At 41.0% G+C, this 21689-nt stretch overlaps 1 protein-coding gene across 1 annotated transcript in view; it reads right to left on the bottom strand.

Annotated features, from left to right (window-relative positions):
• The window catches only part of CUNH3orf70 (chromosome unknown C3orf70 homolog), a 98965-nt gene extending 78119 nt beyond the window's left edge, over positions 1-20846 (bottom strand). Inside the window, exon 1 of the mRNA XM_027109827.1 lies at positions 20232-20846. Coding sequence (XP_026965628.1) covers positions 20232-20427 — 196 coding nt within the window. The 5' untranslated portion in view covers positions 20428-20846. The remainder of the gene's footprint in view (positions 1-20231) is intronic.
• Positions 20847-21689: the final 843 nt, after the last annotated feature.

The raw sequence follows: 21689 nt of genomic DNA, 5'->3' as shown, positions 1-21689 counted from the left end.
CTGCTAGAGTGGTGCCAAAAAAGTCAGTAAAAATAAGTTTAAGATCCAGAACCTTACTATGACAATTATGTCGAGGTTTCAACTGAAAATCAGTTGTCATAGCAAGAAACCAAGGTGAACTCAAACTGAATGAAAAATGACAAAAAATGCCAACACTGAGATGGCAGAGTTATTAGAATTATCCAACAAGGAATTTAAAGCAGCATGATTTTTTTTAATGCTTCATGAGTAATTACAAACATGCTTGAAACAAAGAAAATATAGAAAGCCTCAGAAAAAACATCTCAACAAATATAAGAATAAACAACCAAACAAATATGAAAACTGAAAAGTACAATAACCAAAATAAAAAACTCAGTGAACGGGAATCAACGGAAGAATGGAAGAGGAAAGCTTCAATGAACTGGAAGAAGGAACAATAGAAATTACCCAATTTGAACAGAGAGAAAATAGACTCAAAAAACTGAACAGAGCTCAGGAGCCACAAGATTACAACCAAAAAAACCTAACATTCATTTTATTGAAGTCCCAAAAGGAGAGGAGAAAAAAGGCAGGGCTGCAAAAGTAGCAGAAGAAATAACGGCTGAAAACGTCCCAAATTTGGCTAGAGACATAACCTACCAATTCAAGAGCTGAGCAAATCTCAAACAAGATAAATCCAAAGAAATCCAGGTCAGAACATTATATTCAAACTTCTGAAAACAAAAAGAAAAAATCTTGAAAGCAGCCAGAGAAAAACAACTCCTTACCTAGAAGGGAAAAACAATTCAAACAACAGTGAATTTACCATCAGAAACCATGGAGGCCAGAAGGAAACAGAACAATATTTTTCAAGTGCTAAAAAAAAAGAACATCAGTTCAAAATTCTATACCCACTAAACATATCCTTCAGGAATAAAGGAGAAATCAAGACATTCTGAGATGAAGAAAAGCTAAGAGAATTGTCACCAGCAGACTTCTCGTAAAAGAATGGCTATAGGGGGCTTCCCTGGTGGCGCAGTGGTTGAGAGTCCACCTGCCGATGCAGGGGACATGGGTTCACGCCCCAGTCCGGGAAGATCCCACATGCCGCGAAGCACCTGGGCCTGTGAGCCATGGCCACTGAGCCTGCGCGTCCAGAGCCTGTGCTCCGCAACTGGAGAGGCGACAACAGTGAGAGGCCCGCGTACCGCCAAAAAAAAATAAAGAATGGCTATAGGAAGTTCTCTAAACACAAAGGCAACAATAAAAGAAGGAGCTTCTGAAAGTCAAAAAAAAAAGAACACAACAGGCAAAAATGTAGATAAATATGTTCCTTTTCCTCTTGAGTTTTCTAAATTATATTTGACAGTTAAAACAGAAATTGTAACCCTGTCTGATATGGTTCTAAACATATGTGGAAGAAATACTTAGGATGGTTATATTATAAATGGGTAGAGGACAGAGGCATATAAAGGGAAGTAAGGTTTCAATATTTCACTCAAAATCGTCAAAGGACACTAACAGACCATGATAAGCTATATACATATACCTAAAAGCTACAAAAAGAGAACACTCAAAAATATTACAGGTATTCATAATGGAATTCTACAAAATGTCCAAGTAACTCACAGGAAGGCAGAGAAAAGAAAGAGGAGAAACAGAAAACAAGGAGAAAGTGCAGAAAACAAAAAATAAAATGACAGACTTAACCCCTGACTTATCAATAATTACATAAGTGTAAATGGTCTAATTAAAAGACAGAGATTGGGACTTCCCTGGTGGCGCAGTGGTTGGGAGTCTGCCTGCCGATGCACGGGACGTGGGTTCGTGCCCCAGTCCGGGGGGATCCCACATGCCGCGGAGCGGTTGGGCCCGTGAGCCATGGCCGCTGAGTCTGCGCGTCCGGAGCCTGTGCTCCGCAACGGGAGAGGCCACAACAGTGAAAGGCCCGCGTACCGCAAAAAAAAAAAAAAACAGGAGATTGGCACAGTGGCTTAAAAAACAACTTATGCTGTATATAAAAAACTCACTTCAAATTTACCAATATAGGCAGTTTGGAAATAAAAAAAGAGGAAATATATGTCATGAAAACATTAATCAAAGGGAAGCAGGTATGCCAATATTAATATCACATAAAGCAGACTTCAAAGCAAAGAAAATTACCAGAGATAGAGAGATATTAGATGATGATAAAAGGGTCATCTAACAAGAAGGCATAGCAATTCTGAATGTGTATGCACCAAAAAACAGAGCTGCAAATATATGCAAAGCAAAAACTGACAGACATGAAAGGAGGAAAAGATAAATCCACAATTAATTATGAGACATCAACACTCCTTTTTCAACAACTGACAGAACATATTAGATAGAAAACAAACAAGGATGTACTCACCAATACAAGCAACCAGCAGGATCTAATACACCTTTATAGAACCCTTTACCCAACAACAGCAGAATACCCAGACTTTTTAAATGCCCATGACACTGGGACCATATCCTGGGTCATCAGATTTAAAAGAATTAAATCACAAAAAGTGTGTTCTGTGCTAAAACTAGAAAACAATTAACAAAAATATATCAAAAATCTCCAAACACTTGGAAACTGAACACTTCTAAATAATCCATGAAATCAGAAAGAAATATCAAGAGAAATCAAAACATACATTGAGTTTAATGAAAATTAAAATAAAACATATCAAAATTGTGATGTACAGCTAAAGCAATACTGAGATGGACTTTGATAGCAATAACTGCACACATTAGAAAAGAGGAAAAGTCTCAAACCAATCTAAGTTCCCACTTTAAGAAGCTAAAAAAAAAAGGGCAGCACAAAATAAACTCAAAGGAAGCAGAACAGAAAGAAGGACATAATAAAGATGAGAGGAAATCAATGACATTGAAAACAGAAAAATAATGGAGTAAATAAATGAAACAAAGAGCTAGTTCTTCAAATAGGTCAATAAAATTAACAGACCTCCAGCAAGAGTGATTAAAAAATAAATAAATAAAGAGAAAGGACACAAAGTACCAGTACCAGGAATGAAGCAGGGGGTATTACTAAACACCATGAAGACATCAAAAGTATAATTAGGGACTACTACAAACAACTCTACACACATAAATTTGACAACTTAGAATGAAATGGGCCAATTCCTCAAAAATTACAAACTACCACAACTCACCCATTGGCAATAATTTGAATATCCTTTAATAAGGAAGCTGAATTATTAATTTTAACTTTGGGGTTTTTTTTATTGAAGTATAGTTGATTTACAATGTTGTGTTAGTTTCTGGTGTATATCAATGTGATTCAGATATACATATATAATCTGTTTCAGATTCTTCTCCATTATAGTTAATTACAAAACACTGAATATAGTTTCCTGTGCTATACAGTATTGAATTAGTAATTTTAAAAATTACCTGTTTCCTTAAACAGCTGTTAATGTTTAAGAAAAAATTAGCACCAATTCTAAACAATCTCTTCCAGAAAATAGGCTAGGGATAAAAAATTCCCAATTCATTGTATAAAACTAGTATTATCCTGATAACACAACCAAAGACAATACAAAAAAGAAAACTAGAGACTAGCACTCCTCATAAATATAGACTTAAAGATCCTTGACAAACTATTAACAAACCGAATTCAGCAATATATAAAACAAAAATTATACACCATAACCAAGTGACGTTTATTCTAGAGTGGAAGGCTGGTTCAGTATTCGAAAATGTAATTCAAAATATTAAGAAGCGGGCTTCCCTGGTGGCGCAGTGGTTGAGAGTCCGCCTACCGATGCAGGGGATCGGGTTCGTGCCCCGGTCCGGGAAGATCCCCATGCCGCAGAGCGGCTGGTCCCATGAGCCATGGCCGCTGAACCTGCGCGTTTGGAGCCTGTACTCCGCAACAGGAGAGGCCACAACAGTGAGAGGCCCGCGTACCGCAAAAAAAAAAAAAAAAAATTAACTCAAGATAGATTAAAGACTTGAATGTAAGACCTGAAACCATAAAACTTCTGGAAGACAACACAGGCAGTCAGCTTCCTGACATCAGTCTCGGCAGTGATTTTTTTAGATGATGTCAAAAGCAAAGGGAACAAGAGCAAAAATAAACAGGTGGGACTACATCAAACTAAAAAGCTTCTGCACAGGAAAGGCAACCATTAACAAAATGAAAAAGTAACCTACCCAATGGGAGAAAATATTTGCTAATCATATAACTGATTATGGGTTAATACCCAAAATATAGAAAGAACTCATATAATTCAATAGCAAAATAACAATTTGATTAAAAAATGGGCAAAGAATATGAATAGACCTTTTTCCAAAGAAAATATACAGATGGCCAACACATACACGAAAAGGTGCTCAACATCACTAACCATCAGGGAAATGCAAATCAAAACTACAATGAGATATCACCTCATACCTATTAGAATGGCTGTTATCAAAGAAACAAGAAATAACAAGTGTGGAGAAAAGGAGACCCTTGTGAGCTGTTGATGGGATTGTAACTTGGTGCAGCCACTATAGAAAACGGTATGGAGGTCCCTCAAAAAAATAAAAATAGAACTACGTATGATCCAGCAATTCCACTTCTGGGTATTTACTTGAAGAAAATAAAAATGCTAATTTGAAAAGATACACACACCCCAAGTTCACTGCAACATTATTTACAATAGCCAAGACACTGAAATAATCTGAATGTCCACCAACAGATGAATGGATAAAGAAAATGAGCTATATATTTGGGATATTTTTCACCCATAAAAAGTAATGAAATCTTGCCATTTGCGACAACATAGAGGGAACTTGGGGCACTATACTAAGTGAAATAAGTCAGAAAAAAGACAAATGCCATGTATTCTCACTTACATGTGGAAACAAAAAAAAAGAAAAAAGGAGATTTAAGAAGATGGCGGAAGAGTAAGATGCGGAGATCACCTTCCTCCCCAAAGATACATCAGAAATACATCTACACGTGGAACTGCTCCTGTAGAACACCCACTGAATGCTGGCAGAAGACCTCAGACCTCCCAAAAGGAAAGAAACTCCCCATGTACCTGGGTAGGGCAAAAGAAAAAAGAAAAAACAGAGGCAAAAGAAAACGGACGGGACTGGCACCAGAGGGAGGGAGCTGTGAAGGTGGAGACGTTTCCGCACACTAGGAAGCCCCTTCGCGGGCGGAGACTGCGGGTGGCAGAGGGGGGAAGCTTCGGAGCCACGGAGGAGAGCGCAGCCACAGGGGTGCGGAGGCCAAAACGGAGAGATTCCCGCACAGAGGATCAGAGCCGACCGGCACTCACTAGCCTGAGAGGCTTATCTGCTCACCCGCCAGGGCGGGCGTGGGCTGGGAGCTGAGGCTCGGGCTTGGGCTTCGGTCAGAGCGCCGGGAGAGGACTGGGGCTGGCAGCGTGAACACAGCCTGAAGGGGCTAGTGCGCCAAGGCTAGCCGGGAGGGAGTCCGGGAAAAGGTCTGGAGCTGCCGAAGAGACAACAGACTCTTTCTTCCCTCTCTGTTTCCTGATGCCCGAGGAGAGGGGATTAAGAGCGCTGCTTAAAGGAGCTCCAGAGACAGGCGCGAGCCTTGTCTATCAGTGCAGACCCCAGAGCCGGGCATGAGACGCTAAGGCGGCTGCTGCCACCACCAAGAAGCCTGTGTGAGAGCAGAGGTCACTATCCATACCTCCCCTCCTAGGAGCCTGTGCAGCCCGCCACTGCCAGGGTCCCGTGATCCAGGGACAACTTCCCCGAGAGAACGCACGGCGCGCCTCAGGCTGGTGCAACGTCACGCTGGCCTCTGCAGCCCCAGGCTCGCCCCGCATCCGTGCCCCTCCCTCCCCACGGCCTGAGTGAGCCAGAGCCCCCGAATCAGCGGCTCCTTTAATCCCATCCTGTCTGAGCGAAGAACAGATGCCCTCAGGCAACCTACACGCAGAGGCGGGTCCAAATCCAAAGCTGAAATCAGGAGCTATGCAAACAAAGAGAAAGGGAAATCTCTCCCAGCAGCCTCAGGAGCAGTGGATTAAATCTTCACAATCAACTTGATGTACCCTGCATCTGTGGAATAACTGAATACACAATGAATCATCCCAAATTGAGGAGGTGGACTTTGGGAGCAAGATATATTATTTTTTCCCCTTTTCCTCTTTTTGTGAGTGTGTATGTGTATGCTTCTGTGTGAGACTTTGTACAGCTTGGCTTTTACCATTTGTCCTAGGGTTCTGTCCTTCCGGTTTTATTTTTTTCCTTTTTAAAATTTTTTTCTTAATAATTATTTTTTACTTTTTCTTTTAATAACGTTATTTTATTTTACTTTATTTTATTTTATTATATTTTATCCCCTTCCTCCCTCCCTCCCCCCCATTCCTTTCTTTCTTTCTTTCTTTCTTTCTTTCTATTTTTTCTCCCTTTTATTCTGAGCCGTGTGGATGAAAGGCTCTTGGTCCTCCAGCCAGGTGTCATGGCTGTGCCACTGAGGTGGGAGAGCCAAGTTCACGACACTAGTCCACAAGAGACCTCCCAGCTCCACGTAATATCAAACAGTGAAAATCTCCCAGAGATCTCCATCTCAATGCCAAAACCCACCTTCACTCAACGACCAGCAAGCTACAGTGCTGGACACCCTATGCCAAACAACTAGCAAGACAGGAACACAGCCCCATCCATTACCAGAGAAGCTGCCTAAAATCATAATAAGGCCACAGACACCCCAAAACACACCACCAGACGAGGACCTGCCCACCAGAAAGACAAGATCCAGCCTCATCCACCAAAACACAGGCACTAGTCCCCTCCACCAGGAAGCCTACACAACCCTCTGAACCAACCTTAGCCACTGGGGACAGACACCAAAAACAATGAGACCTACAAACCTGCAGCCTGCAAAAAGGAGACCCCAAACACAGTAAGATAAGCAAAATGAGAAGACAGAAAAACACACAGCAGATGAAGGAGCAAGATGAAAACCCACCAGACCTAACAAATGAAGAGGGAATAGTCAGTCTACCTGAAAACGAATTCAGAATAATGATAGGAAAGATGATCCAAAATCTTGGAAATAGAATAGAAAAAATGCAAGAAACATTTAACAAGGACCTAGAAGAATTAAAGAGCAAACAAACAATGATGAATAACACAATAAATGAAATTAAAAATTCTCTAGAAGGAATCAATAGCAGAATAACTGAGGCAGAAGAAGGGATAAGTGACCTGGAAGATAAAATAGTGGAAATAACTACTGCAGAGCAGAATAAAAAAAAAAGAATGAAAAGAACTGAAGACAGTCTCAGAGACCTCTGGGACAACATTAAATGCACCAACATTCGAATTATAGGGGTCCCAGAAGAAGAAGAAAAAAGAAAGGGACTGAGAAAATATTTGAAGAGATTATAGTTGAAAACTTCCCTAATATGGGACAGGAAATAGTTAATCAAGTCCAGGAAGCACAGAGAGTCCCATGCAGGATAAATCCAAGGAGAAACACGCCAAGACACATATTAATCCAACTATCAAAAATTAAATACAAAGAAAACATATTAAAAGCAGCAAGGGAAAAACAACAAATAACACACAAGGGAATCCCCATCAGGTTAACAGCTGATCTTTCAGCAGAAACTCTGCATTCAGAAGGGACTGGCAGGACATATTTAAAGTGATGAAGGAGAAAAATCTACAACAATGATTACTCTACCCAGCAAGGATCTCATTGAGATTTGATGGAGAAATTAAAACCTTTACAGACAAGCAAAAGCTGAGAGAGTTCAGCACCACCAAACCAGCTTTACAACAAATGCTAAAGGAACTTCTCTAGGCAAGAAACACAAGAGAATGAAAAGACCTACAATAACGAACCCAAAACAATTAAGAATATGGGAATAGGAACATACATATTGATAATTACCTTATATTTAAATGAATTAAATGCTGCCACCAAAAGACAGAGACTGGCTGAATGGATACAAAAACAAGACCTGTATATATGCTGTCTACAAGAGACCCACTTCAGACCTAGGGACACATACAGACTGAAAGTGAGGGGACGGAAAAAGATATTCCATGCAAATGGAAATCAAAAGAAAGCTGGAGTAGCAATTCTCGTATCAGACAAAATACACTTTAAAACAAAGACTATTACAAGACACAGAGAAGGACACTACATAATGATCAAGGGATCGATCCAAGAAGGAGATATAACAATTGTAAACATTTATGCACCCAACATAGGAGCACCTCAATACATAAGGCAAATACTAACAGTCATAAAAGGGGAAATCGACAGTAACACTATAATAGTTGGGGACTTTAACACCCCACTTTCACCAATGGATAGATATCCAAAATGAAAATAAATAAGGAAACACAAGCTTTAAATGATACATTAAACAAAATGGACTTAATTGATATTTATAAGACATTCCATCCAAAAACAACAGAATACACATTTTTCTCAGGTGCTCATGGAACATTCTCCAGGATAGATCATATCTTGGGTCACAAATCAAGCCTTGGTAAATTTAAGAAAATTGAAATCATATCAAGTATCTTTTCCAACCACAACGCTATGAGACTAGATATCAATTACAGGAAAAGATCTGTAAAAAATACAAACACATGGAGGCTAAACAATACACTACTTAATAACCAAGTGATCACTGAAGAAATCAAAGGCAGAAGACTCAAATCAGTAAAATTAGAAATGAAAAAGGAGAAGTAACAACTGACACTGCAGAAATACAAAGGATCATGAGAGATTACTACAAGAAACTCTATGCCAATAAAATGGACAACCTGGAAGAAATGGACAAATTCTTAGACATGCACAACCTGCCGAGACTGAACCAGGAAGAAATAGAAAATATGAACAGATCAATCACAAGCACTGAAATTGAAACTGTGATTAAAAATCTTCCAACAAACAAAAGCCCAGGACCAGACGGCTTCACAGGCGAATTCTATCAAACATTTAGAGATGAGCTAACACCTATCCTTCTCAAACTCTTCCAAAATATAGCAGAGGGAGGAACATTCCCAAACTCATTCTATGAGGCCACCATCACCCTGATACCAAAACCAGACATGATGTCACAAAGAAAGAAAACTACAGGCCAATATCACTGATGAACATAGATGCAAAAATCCTCAACAAAATACTAGCAAACAGAATCCAACAGCATATTAAAAGGATCATACACCATGATCAAGTGCGGTTTATTCCAGGAATGCAAGGATTCTTCAATATACGCAAATCAATCAACGTGATATACCATATTAACAAACTGAAGGAAAAAACCATATGATCATCTCAATAGATGCAGAGAAAGCTTTTGACAAAATTCAACACCCATTTATGATAAAAACCCTGCAGAAAGTAGGCATAGAGGGAACTTACCTCAACATAATAAAAGCCATATATGACAAACCCACAGCCAACATCGTCCTCAATGGTGAAAAGCTGAAACCATTTCCACTAAGATCAGGAACAAGACAAGGTTGCCCACTCTCACCACTCTTATTCAACATAGTTTTGGAAGTTTTAGCCACAGCAATCAGAGAAGAAAAAGAAATAAAAGGAATCCAAATCGGAAAAGAAGAAGTAAAGCTGTCACTGTTTGCAGATGACATGATACTATACACAGAGAATCCTAAAGATGCTACCAGAAAACTACTACAGCTAATCAATGAATTTGGTAAAGTAGCAGGATAGAAAATTAATGCACAGAAATCTCTGGCATTCCTATACACTAATGATGAAAAATCAGAAAGTGAAATTAAGAAAACACTCCCATTTACCATTGCAACATAAAGAATAAAATACCTAGGAATAAACCTACGTAAGGAGACAAAAGACCTGTATGCAGAAACTTATAAGACACTGATGAAAGAAATTAAAGAAGATACAAATAGATGGAGAGATATACCATGTTCTTGGATTGGAAGAATCAACATTGTGAAAATGACTCTACTACCCAAAGCAATGTACAGATTCAATGCAATCCCTATCAAATTACCACTGGCATTTTTCACAGAACTAGAACAAAAAATTTCACAATTTGTAGGGAAACACAAAAGACCCTGAATAGCCAAAGCAATGTTGAGGACAAAAAATGGAGCTGGAGGAATCAGACTCCCTGACTTCAGACTGTACTACAAAGCTACAGTAATCAAGACAGTATGGTACTGGCACAAAAACAGAAAGATAGATCAATGGAACAGGATAGAAAGCCCAGAGATAAACCCACGCACCTATGGTCACCTTATCTTTGATGAAGGAGGCAAGAACATACAATGGAGAAAAGACAGCCTCTTCAATAAGTGGTACTGGGAAAACTGGACAGCTACATGTAAAAATATGAAATTGGAACACTCCCTAACACCATACACAAAAATAAACTCAAAATGGATTAAAGACCTAAATGTAAGGCCAGACACTATGAAACTCTTAGAGGAAAACACAGGCAGAACACTCTATGACATAAATCACAGCAAGATCCTTTTTGACCCACCTCCTAGAGAAATGGAAATAAAAACAAAGATAAACAAATGGGACCTAATGAAACTTAAAAGCTTTTGCACAGCAAAGGAAACCATTAACAAGACCAAAAGACAAACTTCAGAATGGGAGAAAATATATGCAAATGAAGCAACTGACAAAGGATTAATCTCCAAAATTTACAAGCAGCTCATGCAGCTCAATATCAAAAAAACAAACAACCCAATCCAAAAATGGGCAGAAGACCTAAACAGACATTTCTCCAAAGAATATATACAGATTGCCAACAAACACATGAAAGAATGCTCAACATCGTTAATCATTAGAGAAATGCAAATCAAAACTACAAGATATCATCTCACACCGGTCAGAATGGCCATCATCAAAAAATCTAGAAACAGGGCTTCCCTGGTGGCACAGTGGTTGAGAATCTGCCTGCCAATGCAGGGGACATGGGTTCGAGCCCTGGTCTGGGAAGATCCCACATGCTGCGGAGCAACTAGCCCCATGAGCCACAATTACTGAGCCTGCACGTCTAGAGACTGTGCTCCGCAACAAGAGAGGCCACGATAGTGAGAGGCCCGCGCACCATGACGAGGAGTGGCCCCCACTTGCCGTAACTAGAGAAAGCCCTCAAACAGAAACGAAGACCCAACAAAGCCATAAATAAATAAATAAATAAATAAAATTTTTTAAAAAAATCTAGAAACAATAAATGCTGGAAAGGGTGTGGAGAAAAGGGAACACTCTTGCACTGTAGGTGGGAATGTAAATTGATACAGCCACTATGGAGAACAGTATGGAGGTTCCTCAAAAAACTACAGACAGAACTACCATACGACCCAGCAATCCCACTACTGGGCATATACCCTGAGGAAACCATAATTCAACAAGAGTCATGTACCAAAATGTTCATTGCAGCTCTATTTACAATAGCCAGGACATGGAAGCAACCTAAGTGTCCATCAACAGATGAATGGATAAAGAAGATGTGGCACATATATACAATGGAATATTACTCAGCCATAAAAAGAAACGAAATTGAGTTATCTGTAGTGAGGCGGATGGACCTAGAGTCTGTCATACAGAGTGAAGTAGGTCAGAAAGAGAAAAACAAATACCATATGCTAACACATATATATGGCATCTAAGAAAAACAAAAAAAGGAAAAAAGGCCATGAAGAGCCTAGGGGTAAGACAGGAATAAAGACACAGACCTACTAGAGAATGGACTTGAGGATATGGGGAGGGGGAAGGGTAAGCTGTGACAAAGTGAGAGAGTGGCATGGACATATACACACTACCAAACGTGAAATAGATAGCTAGTGGGATAGCAGCCGCATAGCACAGGGAGATCAGCTCGGTGGTTTGTGACCACCTAGAGGGGTGGGATAGGGAAGGTGGGAGGGAGGGAGACGCTAGAGGGAAGAGATATGGGAACATGTGTATATGCATAGCTGATTCACTTTGTGAATCACAACAACCTTGTGAAGTAGGTTAAATCTACTTTGTCCACCCATTCTAAAAGCCAGGACCCCTCTGTTAACTAGCACTTTTGCCATTTTTCTACGCAAAATCAGTATTCCAAATAACAGCTAAGTATCGCTACAGGATCGTGACAGACTTTTAAATCATTAAAGTTAAATATGTACAGTTTCACTTTAACAGTTTTGTAATATTCTGATCCTTTGAAACGTGTTAACCCATGTTTGATATGACAGTTCTCTACTAACTGGTATACCTGATTAACCAGAACTATCCATTGCTTAACAATGGTGGAAAATAGGATGGAGTAGGGGAGTGGGGAGTACAATATAAGATTCCATGATAAAAAGCAGATAATCATCACAAAGTAACTATTATAAAATAAACCTTTCAACAGTGAGGGCAATTTAAAAACTCGATTTCTAAATGTCATCCTATTTGAAATGTATATTTTTACCATCTGTATTGTGTTGAAGTGTGTAATTGAACAAATGAGTATGGTTACAAAGTGAATTCCAGGTTAACCAGGACATTTTTGGAAGGGGAAGCAGTTGGAATTGGGGACTTTGACAATCATCGCACTATGACAATAACATGTAACTATGTTATTATCCCCATATTAAAAATGATGATAAAGCAGAAACTAACACACCATTGTAAAGTAATTATACTCCAATAAAGATGTTAAAAAAAAAAAAGATGAAACAAAGACGGAGGTTAAGTAACTTCCCCCAAACCATATAACTAGTAAGTGGGCAGAGCCAGGATTCAAACACAAAGCCCAACTCCAGAGCCTGCCCTCAGGATGACTAGGCTACCTAGTATTTCCATTGTTTGTTTGTTTTGAGGAGGGGCTGATGCTGAACACCTGTACTAAGTCCTGCTTTACATCATATAATATTCACAACAACCCTGTGAAGTAGGATTTTTAGTCCTGTTTTTCAGAAGAGAACACTGAAGCTGAGAGAGGTTGAGTAACCTGTCGGAAGTTACACTGCCAACGGATGGAAGAACCAGGATTCAACTCAGGTGTGTCTGACTCCACAGCCCTTGCCCTTAATAGGACTACACTCTGCCTTCCACATTCTATGTATAAAACATTCCTTAGTTTTCGAGGAAACACATCTTCTACTAGACAACTGTTAGCTGTTAAACATATGTTCCTGAATTTGTTTGGAATTAATAACACTTAATTTCTCTGAAAATATTACTTCTTGTAAATTAATGAGATTTCACAATATGAGAAAACAAACTTAAAGTGAGGGTGTTATAATGTAGGAAATTATCATAGAAAAGCCCTCAAAAGCTATTTGGTTCAAATCCCTAAGTTCAACACGCTTGGAAACTAATAATAATTAATGGTATGTATGCAAATCTAACCAAAAAAAGGGCTTGCACCAGTTAGGGAGCAGTTGAAGATGTGACATGACTGAACCTTCATATTATACAAATACGTTATCAAATGTTTTTTAAAAGCATAGTTTTATAGAGTTTGCAACCACTCCAAAAACGTTCACAATTCATATAATTGCCCCTCTCTTAAAATCAGAAACCATTCTCATTTTAGTTATTTAAATCCTCCTTGTTTGAAAAAAATTTTTAAATAGCTGAAATCCTCCTCACTGTACCCTGAGTGGAACCAAGAAACCCAGAGACCTGGTTACCATCCGGTTTGTGAGATTCTAATGCACATTGACCACATGTGGCCAGGGCTACTCGGCAAGTTTCCTAATCTAAAAAATGAGAATAACAGTACCTACTTCACAAGGTTGTTGTGAGGTGTAAATGAGCTAACACATGCAAAAAGGTTACAACTGTGCCTGCATATAAGCAACAGGTGTGTTATCTGTTATCACTGAAGTTGGTGTGTGTCCATTACTGAAGCACCACTTGGATGGAAAAATACCTATCAGCTTTCTCTTTCTCTGGAAAAGCTTTGAGGAAACTCACTCAGAACTTGATTTCACCTTTGCACGGTAACACCTGTATCCTCTTCCTTTAACCACCAGGCATGTGAAGAACCCTCATTAGTAGAAAAAAGCTTCAGTTGGCTCCTCCATCTAATCAAACTACCACTCCGTTTTTTGCTAGTTTTCACAGTCAAACAACCTTAAATATATTTTCTGTAGCTTCTGTTATTGATATGACTGAGTTGCCCCTTAGGAAAACCGACTGGCATTACCCTGGGGAAGTCAGAACTTGATTTTGGGGGTTGTGTAAAGCAGGAAAATAGAACAAATAGAGTAACGCAAAAACCACAATGCTAATATACTAACTAGTGGAGAGAAGTGTATTTGCCCCTCCTGACAGTTAAATCCTCTAATCAGCTCTTTTCCTCCCTATAGGAAATCTATAAATAAGAAGCCAAATTATAACCAAACATTTGCTGGGACAGTCCAGTCACAGGGACCAGACGTTTAAGCCTCTAGGCAGTGCCACCTTCTCTGAACAGTCTGCAAACACCACTTCCAAATTCTGCCTCTCCAACTCCCATTTTTCTATAATTCAATGCTGCCCATCTACCTTCTGCTGTAAGTCTTTCTTTAGATATGTTAATATCATCTATTAGACTACATCAAGTGCCACTCTTCCTGCAAAAGACAGACATCTTTTAAGATGTCTTTGAGATGTCTGCATCTTTTAAGATGCAGAAAACTGAGCTCACCTATTGTGTGATTTTATTAAGCCAATACAGCTGAGTTCTGCGGGTGGTACCAACATCATACCACATACACTCCCCCACCTCCACCCACCCCTGACACCCTCTAATCACTTTTGCTTTGATAGCTCTTAACTTGGACTTCATTCCCCACCATATTCAGTGACCTCTTTACAGTTCCCATTCTTCTGTATTTCACTATGGCAATTGATACAATTTGCCACCCATTTCTTAAAAACTTTCCCCATCACTGGTTTTAACAAAGCCTAAAAACTGTTGATTTTGCTCATTAACTTTTTTTTAAATTTATTTATTTTTGGCTGTGTTGGGTCCTTGTTGCTGCACGCAGGCCCTCTCCAGTTGCAGCGAGCGGGGGCCACTCTCCATTCAGGTGCACAGGCCTCTCATTGCGGTGGCCTCTCCTGTTGCGGAGCACGGGCTCTAGGCGTACAGGCTTCAGTAGCTGTGGCACGTGGGCTCAGTAGTTGTGGCTCGCAGGCTCTAGAGCGCAGGCTCAGCAGTTGGGGCGCACGGGCTTAGCTGCTCCACAGCATGTGGGATCTTCCCGGACCAGTGTTCAAACCCATGTCCCCTGCATTGGCAGGTGGACTCTCAACCACTGCACTACCAGGGGAGCCCTGCTCATTAACTTTAAATTGCTCCACAGTACCTATGGTGGTTAAGTGTCCAGGTCCTAGAATCAGATAGACATGGATCCAAATCCAAGGCTCTACTTCTTACTAGCTATGTGCCCATGGGAGAGTTACTCCTTTAAGCCTTTTTCCTCCACTACAGAATGGACATAATGACATAATTGGCTATTGAGTGCTTAGCATAATCATCTTACTCTGGCACAAAGTAATCACTCAATAAATATTAATTATTACCTTTGTGTCCTAATTCTCCTGCCATTTTATTCTTCTCTTTCTACCTTGAAGAATTCACCATCTCAAACACCTTTGACTAATAATGCAATTAAGTATATTCCTGAAGTTACTGTGGCAGGATTAAACCTTTCATCCTCTTCATCAGTAATAAAGAAAATCATTATTTCTAGATTTCACCAATATCTAAGAAATAACCTGCTGAAAACTGATTTCATTTTCATACTCTTTCTTAAAGTACTCATTTCCCTTGGCCTCTGCAATACCATACTTTAAGATTTTTCTTCTCTGGCCATCTCTTCTCAGACTCTACTGCCAGCTCATCTTCCTGCAACCAGCCTCTAAACGTTAGTGTTCTAAAGGGAAAGCCTAATGGTTTTCTTCATTTCTCATACTGTAGTCTCTCCCTTGGCAATCTCATGCTTCATCATGGTTACAACTGCAATCTATAAAGAAGTAAATGACTTCCACATTATCTCTAGTGCAGACTTCTCCAAGTTCCAGATCCCCTATATCCAACTGCCTACTGACACCACCATGCTATGACAAAGCAACTTAAACTCCATAGATACAAAACTGGATTCATGGTCTTCGTGGGTTCATGATTCCATGATCAACCAAACCTAGTTCTTCTCCAGTATTTTTTTCTTTAGTGAATGAATGGCATCACCATCCATCCAAGCTGCATAAGGCATAATTCTAGAAATCTAGAAGTTACCCTTTATAACTCCTCTTCCTCCCCTTCCAAATTTAATCTGTTCCAATTTCCATTAAGTGGATATTGCTGCATGAATTTCAACCTATTTTTTACACTAATACAAAAATAATCTCCCTTGCTGACTCCATTCCTCCACTACCCATTTTATCACTATCATGCCAAGGTCTCTATCAACTGAAACTTCCCCATCTTGCCTGTTCATCCCTCCCTAACATCTATCTCAACAATCAAATTTCTTATTTCTTCTAAATATTCTACCTACTCAAGCCACAAAAAAAATCTACTTTACAATTTCTGCATATGATTTATTCTTTCCCATTCCTCTTCCCTATCCAAGTCATGTCTTTTTCTCTCTCAAAACTCTTCTTAGAATTCTTCATTCGTTCATTCGTTAATTCAACCCAATATCACTCCTTACTAGGAAAATAAATAAATAAATAAAGTTACAGATTCAGGGTCAGCCCAATAATCTGTCTTTGACAGAGACACCAACAGAACACATATAGTTTTCCTCCCATAGTCCTCAAAATCAGTTATTACCCTAATATACTAATTATTTCCTCTATATTAAGCACTGCATCTTTCAACATACACATATTTTATGTCTTTTATGAACAGGTGTGTATTTTCAGCCTTTTCTACTTCACAAGGTTATAAACTTCACAAGTTTAACATCAACCATATAAAACTGACTTTCCTTTATTTGTTCCGAATTTCCTCTCAAGCACCTCAAGGTAGTCCTCCTATTTTAGCATTTTCTGACTTGGTGAACAAGCTGGTAGTTTTTTCACCCATATCACTTGTGATTTTAAAGGAACACAAAAATAAATACAGCATGCATCACACCCTTACACTCTGCTTACAGGGCATGATCCAGCTGTATTCGTATCTGTATTCCTGTTTCCGTAATAATGTCTCATGAAGAGAAGGTGCTCTATACATGTTCAACAAAATTAAAGGAATTCTGCTTAGGCCTGATGTTGTGTTCATGAATGCCAAAAGAAGTAGAACCTCTCAAATACGTTAACTCTGCTTCTGTTCAATAAAAATAATATTTGGGCTTAAAAAAGATAGAAAGAATTGGTGCCTAGTATAGGTGAGGACACTGTAACAGAGCACCTTGCTGCTCTTAACGAACTGAAGCTGCTCTTCGATGTGATCACCGAACCACTGCCAGCGGAGGAAGCACAGAGACCCAGAGGGCTGCCAAAGACTAGAAAAGAGGAAATAAATGTAGGCCTGATAAAAAAAAAAAAAAAAATAGAAAGAATTGACAACAGTCCAGTATACTCAATGCCCATCCTTTTCTAAATTCAGATTATTTAAAAAATAGCTTCTAATCACTTAGAAAAGAAAATGTTAAGCATTTGTGGAACCAACCTATGTTATACCAGACTAATTAATTTCCTTTCTTTTTTTTTTTACGAGAGTATCTTTACAGATAGACAGACATCACACATCAAAAAGATATAAAAGTAGTATGTTGGTAGAATTTCAACAAAGTATTTGACCAGGTTCTCATTACACCCATATGGATAAGATAAACAGAAGATGGATAACGGTACAATTAGGTAGTGAGGTAACTGTTTAACGACCATAACAACAAGTGCTCATTAATGAATTGTTATCAACCTGAAGGGCAGTTCAGGACTTTCATCTGTGGCCTTTCCCTGTTCAACAATTTTACCAATAAGAGGAAAATATATCTAAGGGATCAGTGAGTACCCATATCCAAATACACATATATAACTGTGAGATAGGCAAGTGCTGTAACTTATGCCACAAATGTAAAACAAACACACAAACAAAAAAGAGGCTTAATGGCTTAGTTCACATCAAGCTTAGTTCAATCTGACAGCAACAAGCTCAATATGATGTGGAAACAAGAAAAATTAATGTGATGCTAGCTGCAGCAGTAGTATCTCAAACATGGGTGACAGCAGTCCTGCTTAACTCTGGACAGATCAGACCACAACTGGGATATGCTGTACCCTTCTATGGGTCACTGTCTTCAAAGGATCATAACCATACTGGCACATGTTCAGAACAGAAAAACCAGGATGCTTAGGGGCCTGAATACCATTAAAGGAAAGGCAGGAGGGAATGGAGATTTATAAATAGGACAAAGCAATGCCTTGAGAGGAAAACAATGGCTACCTTCATTCAGTCATTCAACAAACGTGAATTTCAAACCTATTTCTGGCCAGACATTGTGGCTGTGACTGGGGATATAGGAAAAAGACAGTCTATATCTGTGAGAAATTCATGTGTATATCTGAAGAGTTGAAATAGATTTGATCTAAAAAAGCTTTAGATTGTTCTATATGATTTCATAAGGTAGAAATAGGAGCAATGGAAAGAAGTTCTAGCGTAATTGATTTCAGCTGCATATAAGGAAGAGCATTTTAAGAGTCAAAGCTGTCTAATGAAGGAAGAGGCTGCCTGAGTAGACAAGGTTCCCATCAGTAATGGTGTACTTAAAGAGGAGACTGCTGAAATAAGACAGGCACTGAACTGGGCCATTTTTAATGTTCCTCACCTTCTACACTATGATTCTTTCTGTACTTCCTCAGGAAATGGACTCACCAGGTTCACCCTACTTGTGTACTACAGCATCACAGGTTTCCCACAGTTGTGACTTCCAACTTTGTACCCTGTCCCCCACTGAAGCAATGCCATATAATTAGGTATGGATCTGAGAGCAACAGGAATAATGCAATATAGGAAGAAACTGACCCATCAGCACAGAGAATGCAAAAAAAATCAGTACTGTTCAATGTGCCTTATATTTGTAAAGAAAATGTAAGAATTCTCTATCCTCGAAGTCATAAATTCAATTTAAAATATTACGGAAAAAAAACTTTTTAACAAGTCTATAGAGTAAAACAAATGTGGCAAAATGTTAACAGTTGTTAATCTAGGTGTGTAACATTACAGTGATCCTCTTTCAGTGTTGTGTATGTTTGAAATTTTTCAAAATAAAAAGTCTGAAAAAAATTTTTAGAAATGTATTATGTTCAATTAATATAAATAAGGATCTGCTATGTACTGCATCTCTTGTTGGAAGCCATTTTTTTCTAACCAACAAGGAAAAAATAATTTTAAGATCACTTTGAGAATTTGTGTCCTAAATAAGCACTCCAAACCCCTCTACTATAACGTTATGTGGAAACTAAGTTTAGAATATATTTCTAAAAAGAAATAATTCACCAGATATAGTAGGCCAAATACCATGAACTAATCAAATTATGAAATTGATTAAATGGCTACTTAAATCCATTTTAAAAATCACAGGCGGGATAAACGTAGAGAAAGGTCTAGACCATTTACTTCTATAAATTGGTTTAATATTATTGAAGCTTATTTTCATTCATTTTATTTTTGTAATTTTAAAACACTCTCTAGAATACACTGGCTCTATATGCTGGAACTGGGTATTCAAACAGTTCACCCGTCCAAACTGTTAATATTAACTTCTTGGAAGCAGTCCCTCACACTTTAGCACTTGCTCAGTCTGGATACAAGAAATGGGCTACGATTGGAATTCCAAGGGCTCCCTTTCTTTTAAATAGCAGCCTGTTAAGACAAAAGTGATAAAAAGAGGGGAGCATCTTTTAACCACCAGCCCCGAAAAAAGGCTTCCCCTTCGGTTGTCGTCAACTCTGACTGCTGTCGACCCTTTTTCAACACACTGCCTGGTAGTTTCGGTTGAAAAACAAAATGGAAAAAAAAAATTTTTTTTAATATATATATGTCCCATTTTCCTGGGGCAGGTAGATAGATCCCCTTTTGTAGAAGTGGCTAAAGCTAGGCTCCCCACGGATTTCATCTCGTTGCCAAGGCAGCGCCGACCCGACTGGTCCGGCACGAGGGCAGTTCCCGCCGCCCGGACCCCAGGGCGGCCCTGGCCTGCGGCAGAGCAACCCCGGCCCAGCCCGGAGCCCCCCAGGCCGCAGAGTCCCTGCCGCGACCCCGGACGGCCCGGCGGGCGCCCCGGGACCGCGGCGAAAGGCAGGGACATGAGGTTCGACTTACAGTGACACCATCCGAGGTGACAGCACCAGTGCAGCTTGAAGCACTTGCCGTGGCTGTGCGTGGCACAGATTGAGAGCCCGTCGCACGGCTGGAAGTCGGGTCTGCGGGCGGCGCAACTCCGCGCCAGGGCCTGAGCCTCGTCCACTTTCTCGCTCTTCCAACCGCGCTCGGGCGCCGGCGCCGCGGCCGCACACATTTCCTCTCCCTCCGCGGAGCCGAGACCCGGAGCTCAGGAGGAGCGGCGTCTGGGCGGGCAGGAAACCGAGCCGGCTGAGTACGCGGGAGGGCGGGGCGCGAGCTGGGAGTTACGCCACCGCTTGAAGGTGGCGGTGGCGGCGGGGGAGCGCAGCAACCCCACGTTAGCACAGGAGCCGCCCCGGGTGCGACCGGGGTCTGGGCCTGCCGCCGCCTTCCCTCCCTCCGCCGTGGCGCGCGCCGCGCCCCCACGCGCACACGCACGCGCACACGCCGATCCCGGCAGACGCCACGAGTCCCTCCGCCAACCCCGCCTCCTCACACACGCCGGGCTTGGGTGCTGGGTCGTTGGCGTACCCCGCAGCCGCCGCACACTCAGTCCTCAGAGGCTGAGCCCGACCGACGGAGAGCCGTTAGGAACACACCCACCTCGGCGGCTCGGTTTTCACACGCAGGCCAGCTTCCAGGAACACTTCCCACACTCAGTCCCCACACACACTCCCCTTCGACACACACGTCCACAATCCGCAGAGGGCTGTGCACGCTGAGGACACGCCCTCCCAGACGTCCAGTGGGCTGGTCCCTGCGCAACTGGGAGCAAGGCTTTCTCACACGCACAGCCTCTGCCCACGCGCACCCCACGTTGCCCTCGTACACATCCCCCAGAGGGTCTGGGCACCCAGGCCCCTGGGGGCGCGTGCACATACGCACGCAACAGACGCGCGCTCCCCCGGGGCTGCCTCCTGCTGCCAGCAGGGCCACTGGGGGGGCACGTCCCGGGCCACGCACGGCCACCAGCCCCTCGCGGACCCTGGTAACCACCGCTCGCCCAGGTCTCAGCCCGAGGCTGCAGCCCCGCCTTGCTGAGGGGGAAAGTAACCAAGCTGGGTGCCGTGGTGTGTGTGTGTGTGTGTGTGTGTGTGTAAAAGAGATGCACGGGAAGTGCGATGCACGGAACTGGTATGTGGAATGTGTTGCGTGTGTGTATTTTGGCGTGTATGTGATGTGTGGGCGTGCATGCTTGTTATGTGGAGTAGGTGTGGTGTGTGTGTGCCATTGGATGTGTTGTTAAGTGAGTACATGGTACATGTGTGGTGTGCATGATGCCTGTGACTGTTATGTGAACTGTGTGATATGAGGTGTGTATACACGTGTATGTGGCATGGATGCATGTGACCAATGTGGAGTGTCAGTGGTGTGTTTATGTGTGGTAGGGTATATGTTCTGTGTGTGATATTCGAGTAGCTGAGTATGTGTGTATCC

Source organism: Aethalodelphis obliquidens, unplaced genomic scaffold, assembly GCF_003676395.1.
Source record: "Aethalodelphis obliquidens isolate GAN/ISIS:26980383/991018 unplaced genomic scaffold, ASM367639v1 scaffold1, whole genome shotgun sequence".
NCBI classification, from domain to species: Eukaryota; Metazoa; Chordata; class Mammalia; order Artiodactyla; family Delphinidae; genus Aethalodelphis; species Aethalodelphis obliquidens.
This window is presented reverse-complemented; position numbering and strand designations above follow the sequence as displayed.